A 6,430-nucleotide genomic window follows, 5' to 3' on the forward strand; every position below is an offset into this window, starting at 1 on the left:
AGTCACATTAGGAAATGTGAACCGATTAAAATATTATGTAATTCAGTAATATTTTACATTTCAAAGTAGTGTTTTCTATTCACAAAAAAAGTATTGTTTTTTCCATTTAAGTATATGCCGATATATCTCCATCTCTACGCATAGCATCACAATAACCACTTCCTTGATGCTGTCTCCTTAGAAGAGAGAATTTCGATATCAAAGAAAATGTAGTTTTAGTGCAAATATCAACCTCGTTTTGGTGTTTTTTTTTTCTTTTTTTTTTTCCGGCTGCAACATCCTTCAATAATCAAATAGGTGCATTGATTCATAGTCAACCATATAATTTTTTGGAATCTTATTTAAATTAGACTCAATTTAAGATATTTAAAAAGCTTTCCAAAGAGAGCTCGGCTATTATTAATCCGAATAAGAAAGATCTTGTATTTACTACATTTTCTTAATTTTTTTTTTCAAAAAATAACAAAAAACGATACGACATAGATATAAATCTGGTTAGACACAAACAAAACCGAATGGTGGAAAAACCACCTCCATTATTAAAAAAAAAAAAAAAACACCTCCATTATAATTGAGTCTGTAATGTATCTGTGTGAAATGAAATTTTCTTTATAAAAAAAAAAAAAAAAGAAACAAGAAAAGGTATCCAAGACCCCCTAATTGACAGTAAATAGTTTATTTCTACCTTCTTTGATAACTTGTAATGGTTTCACTTCCAACACCTACATAAATGCTTTCTAAAATTGCAAATTCAAAAAAAAAAAAAAAAAAAAAAAAAAAACCTTAAAAAAAAAAAAAAAAAAAAAAAAAAAAAAAAAAAAAAAAACCTTAGTAAAAAGAAAGGAAAAAAAAATAGAAAGGAGCAAAATATATGTCATATCTACTTTTATATTGATCGAAATGTCTCATTATGTAGTTCTAAAAAAATTGGTAACTAACTCTATTGGCACCAACACCCACATGTTCTTTCGGTAGTTGCCTAGTTGCCCTTTGAATTACGTCACACTTGTGACATATTCGGCTGTCAAACTTCCCTTTTCTTCCTCCAATTATTGACCAATTCAAGCCCGATCAAAGGACCGCGATTAGATATTTATTTTATTTTTGATGAATAAAGGACCAAGATTAGATTACCAACCCTACGATTCAACACATCACAAGCCTTAAATAACCCTTCATCTCTAAAGAATGATTGATGTTTAAAGTAGTTTTAGATTATCCAATTTTAATCTCTCCTAGATGACAAAAGGTTCTCTTTCAGCTTGAGTTGCCAAAAAGACTTTCCAAAACTTTTGACTTGAATCAAAGCTGATTTAGACCAAAACTATATAAACAGACTTGAAAAGATTGTGACCTCAACTCAGGTAGTTAGCTTTAACTTTCCTGGTCCGAGTAGTTGTGGGGCCCAGCCCAGCTGAGTTTTGTCTGTGATATGCAAACCTCTAGCAGATCATGTGCTTTTAACGAACTAATGGTGGTTGAAACAGTTGTATTTTATCATTCATTAACCAACTTTTCTCACTACTCTAGGCAAATTTCTGAACAGTAGTATTTTATTTTTTTTAATAGTATTTTTGCCTTAAAAAATTGTGCTTTGATTGTTTTGTTAGAGGCAGCGAGGAAAATGACAAAAAGAGAAAAGGGAGATGTCTAAAGGTTTTCTTTGTTTCTCATCTTCTATGGGACTGCAAAAATCCTGTAAGGAAACCTTTTGTATCTAAGCAGAATTGAGGGCCTCGAGTTGCTTTCGAAGATCTTCCAGGTCATCTACATGAGAAACTGGTGTTTCAGCAGGCAATGTTTGGTACTCATCTGCACTCGGAAGCTCCCGAATAAGACCTTCTGGAAGGGGGGCATCTGAAATAAAAAGGAGACCAGAAGAAATGTAATGAGTATAAATTAATGCAAGATATTTGCCATTTCCATTACAACGTGAAAGATGTTGAATTTAAGACGATCTTAATTCCACAATGATTTCGTAGTCGAAATTATAGAAGAGCATCGGAGCGAAAGAATACAATCTTTAAAGCATCAATATGTAAGCAGAACATCAGAAAACAGAATTGTCTTTTAATCAAGTTTTGATTATTCATTCATGTAGTACTAATTTTATGACCTACTTTGCATAAAAGGATCGATTTGACTGTAGTTATCACCCTTGGATCAATTGGGTGGAAAGAAATTCGGTCAAATAAACTAAAAACTGAGAATTCATTTTCCAGTTACTGCAGGATTGGTTTTAACTTATCAAGTGCAATTCAAAACCTATGTGGCAATTCCAATTTGTGATCTATGAGTCCAACCTTGGCATGCATTCATCAAACGGAGTAAAATATGGAATATATTATTTCATAGATGAAATATAAAAAGGGACCATGTAAAGTCCATCTATCAAAGATGTTGAGAATACTGGAAAAAAAATGCAACGGCCAGTCGGCCACTTTGCAAACATCCACCTATTAACCGTGGTCATATACTTATTATAGCCTAAAGCACATAAAAAGATGAGGTACCTGAACTCTTTACATCTACCTTATCCAGCTCGCTTTCATCAACAACACTGAATTTAAGAGAAATAAAGTACATTAGATTAATGATATTACTGAACTTGAAAGCTTAATTTTGAGAATAGCTCGAAAGCTCAAATTTTGAGAATGGAATAGGAACACTTATCAGTGACCCAGTATCATGTCACTAAATTATGCATTAGTTTTTCATTTTATAATTGTTGTTGTAATTATTTGAGAATGACAATATGCTTTACTTCTACCTGTCAATGCATGTACTTCAGTCAAATGCATTTTTTTGAATAAGCAACCATCCCAATGCCCACCATTTTTGTTTTTTGGCAAAGAAATATAATCTTAAAAGTTAGGCATTAACTTAATATGTTGTTCAAACCGAGACATTATCAGCAGAAGCACCTTATATTCCATTCATTATCAAGATGTAGGGGAGATTCTGTTTCTGATGATGCTTCAGCTTCCATTTTTGCTCTAGCTGCAGCATCCCTTGCTGGCTTTACATGTAAGAACTCTTTCTGCCGATAAAAGTTAATATCATATCAAAAAGGAAACTGCATAAATCTAAAACCAGATCAAGAATAAGGCAGCATCTGAGTTGTGTTACCTGTCGTTCCAGACAAGCTACATTTGAACACTGAGTATTTGGCTTCATTTCCATGGTTGGAAAGAAGTCTTTAAGAGAATTGTATCCCTGTGATCATGAAAAACAAAATTCAGAACGATGAGGCTTCATATTTGAAACAAGATTGGGTACAAAAACCAGTTCATAAGATATTAAGAAAAGAGAGTTTGATGTGCTCACCAAGTATGGAGAGACCTGCCCAAACTTCAGTAAATATTTAAGTGTGTTTTGGACTAGAAGCCCAGCAACCACGCCCTAAAGAATTGTTTCGTATTAGCATATATAAAATAATAGGCCATAGCACATTAACAATGCTAACATGATACACAGATTTAATTCAACCAATTATTCAAGTCAAACATTAGCTGTTTTGAGCTTCACATATAATGACAAATAGAACTTCTCTAGGAAGAAAGCATTAATTGTTACGATGAGCAAGTTCCCGCAAGTGCCAAAGTGTCATGACAAACTGAACGCAAAGGTCAACTAAATAAAGTGAAAAGACAACAATTTCTTACCATGGTAGTAGGTAAAGACGCAGCACAAACCCCTTCACGCTTAAGCGTACGTTCATCTACTCCAGATGCAACAACCTAAGATATACAAAACAAAATAAAGTTTCTATGTTTTCCTAAATTACACAACAAAATATACTAATCTGTAATGACAGGTAGAAAAGTAGGCGTCGACAAGTATAATATAAAGAAGTATGCAGTATGAAACTTCAGAGCAAAAGAAAAAAGTTAAAAGTATGAACCTCGGCAGTATTAGCACTGCATTTCATTCATGCAAAAGATGATTCTGGATTATTCACCTCACAACAAATATATACTTTCACAAATACCCAAATAGTCAAGGAATTGAGAGAAGCATACCAAAGGAGGTGCACATGCAAAACAGGCTGTTTCACCGGGAATCAGCAACTGAATATGACCTGAAACAGCATCCTCAGATACACCTGACACAAAAGTATGATTTGATTGTGAATTTCTTTTCAATGTATACTAACACATACCAGAATCCATACGTGTAATAAATGCATAAACTATGCACAACGCAGGCACAAACATCATTCGAGAATATAAAATTTCAAATTGCAAATTAATGTTGAATACAAGAAGGCACATCTTGACGTATTTGAGTAATAAGACAGCTCTTCTCAGCATGAGGATGTATAAATTTGGGAACTGTTGCTTACCAGACTCCATCCATGTCTGATTCAGTTCGTTGCATGCCTGTATAACATTAAGATAATTTGATAAGGAAATTTTTTAACAAAAAGAAAAGGTCATATAAGTTTTTCTGCACAATTACCAGATACTGATCTATGATGCATTACCTGGTTAACAGCCATCCTTGCTTCATAATTATCAACGCAACTTAGAACCAAATCCACTCCACTACCTTCTTTATTTGGGCGAAATGATTTATTTTTCAAACTTGACATAAACGTGTCAAAACCTTGCACCGTTGTGATGTTCATCGTATAACTCTAGATACAAAATAAAGCAAATCCAAAACTACATAGAGTAAACATCCACTCTTTTTGTAATTTATTGTACCATGCCATGTGGATATGAGGCATTGACCATATGAGAATTACAAACTATATTAAAACCTTAATTCTCCAGCGTAACAACTCACTGGTGTCAAAAATTTCAAGACTCTGGATGCAATGCTGTCATATAGATCAGCAGCCAAAAGAAATCAACCAATAGAAATGACATATAAGATAAGTATAAGATTTTATGCGTCTCATTTCTTATGCTGGAATGAAACTCAATATGCTATGAGAAAAAACTCGTAAAAAAGTCATGCTAGCATGAAGACATTCTTGTTTATATATCCTCAAAAATGATTAGGAATTTTGTGATAGGAAAAGAAAAAAGTCTCAGAAAATCTTACCTCGAGCACAACATCTGGATTTATGTCTGAGAGGGTCTGTACAGCAGCATCTGTCTTTGTCATACCAACCTGAAAAGGCATATAACCTTATTTTAGTACTCTCATGCTTAAGTTCTCCTCATCCAATAGAAAATTTATAAAATGTATGATTACAAAATTCGTGTGTTGGATTAAAATGATCATTTTCTTATAAAGAATCCAGGTTTAGTTTAAGACATCTCTACTAAAAGTGTGTAGTGTCCTAACGAGAAAAATTTCAAAAACAAATAATAAGAAGAACATCAATAACATCGATTAAAAAACCTGCTCTGGACGGAAAAATAGCCGATTCATGTTAGCCAACTCCACTTTGTCATAGTCATACAACAAAAGGCGACCAATACCACATCTTGTCAGCATCTCTGCTGCAACACTTCCCACACCACCAATTCCCTGAAGTCACATGAGAATGACCAATACACTAACATAAGAAACCATAACTACAAGAAGACTTGCGCAAACTATACAAAAAGAGAACCCCATATTAGATTGGCGGGAATAATGGCAAAAGTTCACATATATACATCAAACTACATAATGAAGTTTTTGTACGACAACAAAAGCAGTGTTGAAAGAAGAGATAAATACAGACAACAATGGCAACTGAGAATTCCCGTATACTTTCATAGTTCTTCACAATACCCATCCTCTGAAGAGCCATAAGCCTACTGTAAGGATTGCTATCTACCACCTCAGCGCTCATATCCTATCACCAACCAAAGTATAAACAAACAATCAATAAAATCGCCGCCTAAAACCAAGCACATTTCTGAAAACAACAAACAACCTACACAACTACATTAATTAAATTAAATACCTTCACTTTTGAACGCCGAATTGGGCCATAGTTTCCGAGATACGCCAGACGCTCAACACGCAATTTTAGCTACGAAACGAAAAAAAAAAAATTATTCAAAATTTTATGAATTCTCACAACTAACCAGATTGTTCAAATAACAACCAATTGCATGCTTAAAAGAACAAGCTCTATTTATCCGCCATTAATCTCCATAATGTGATTAAGAATAATCAGGAATCACAACTATTGTTGAATGAAATTAAGATCCGAATCATAATTTTGCAGAAATTAAGCTCTATTCACAATAAATCAAATCCATTGCTGGAATAAAGAAATTCTCCACTATAGCAATTAGATCCTGGAGCCTATTCTGAATTGAGAGAAATACCTTGTCGATCGGAGCACGATGAGAAGGATCAGCGATCGATTGCTTCAGAGACTCGAGCTCATTCAGCACCTCTTTGAGTTCAACCTCCATCTCTCTCTCTCTCTCTCTTGCAAATTCGTTTCTTTGCTTATATGCGTCTGTCGTTTTTTAAC

At 33.8% G+C, this 6,430-nt stretch overlaps 1 protein-coding gene across 3 annotated transcripts; it reads right to left on the reverse strand.

Annotated features, from left to right (window-relative positions):
• Positions 1 to 1,535: 1,535 nt before the first annotated feature.
• On the reverse strand, positions 1,536 to 6,430 carry LOC21388971 (ubiquitin-like modifier-activating enzyme 5). 3 transcript variants are annotated; one of them, XM_024170536.1, is made up of 14 exons: positions 6,279 to 6,430; positions 5,909 to 5,977; positions 5,684 to 5,797; positions 5,356 to 5,484; positions 5,053 to 5,121; positions 4,487 to 4,639; positions 4,346 to 4,382; positions 4,023 to 4,105; positions 3,666 to 3,740; positions 3,328 to 3,402; positions 3,130 to 3,216; positions 2,925 to 3,040; positions 2,514 to 2,560; positions 1,536 to 1,857 (listed from the first exon to the last, which is right to left on the reverse strand). In XM_024170536.1, exons 1-14 carry the CDS (start codon positions 6,366 to 6,368, stop codon positions 1,718 to 1,720), a joined length of 1,284 nt encoding a protein of 427 aa, XP_024026304.1. In that variant the 5' UTR covers positions 6,369 to 6,430; the 3' UTR covers positions 1,536 to 1,717. The 3 variants fall into 3 exon arrangements, with proteins under 3 accessions (XP_024026304.1, XP_024026305.1, XP_024026306.1); XM_024170537.1 differs by lacking the exon at positions 4,487 to 4,639 and having other exon boundaries at positions 6,279 to 6,428; XM_024170538.1 differs by lacking the exons at positions 5,909 to 5,977; positions 6,279 to 6,430 and having other exon boundaries at positions 5,680 to 5,789.

Source organism: Morus notabilis, unplaced genomic scaffold, assembly GCF_000414095.1.
Source record: "Morus notabilis unplaced genomic scaffold, ASM41409v2 Scaffold2758, whole genome shotgun sequence".
NCBI lineage: Eukaryota > Viridiplantae > Streptophyta > Magnoliopsida > Rosales > Moraceae > Morus > Morus notabilis.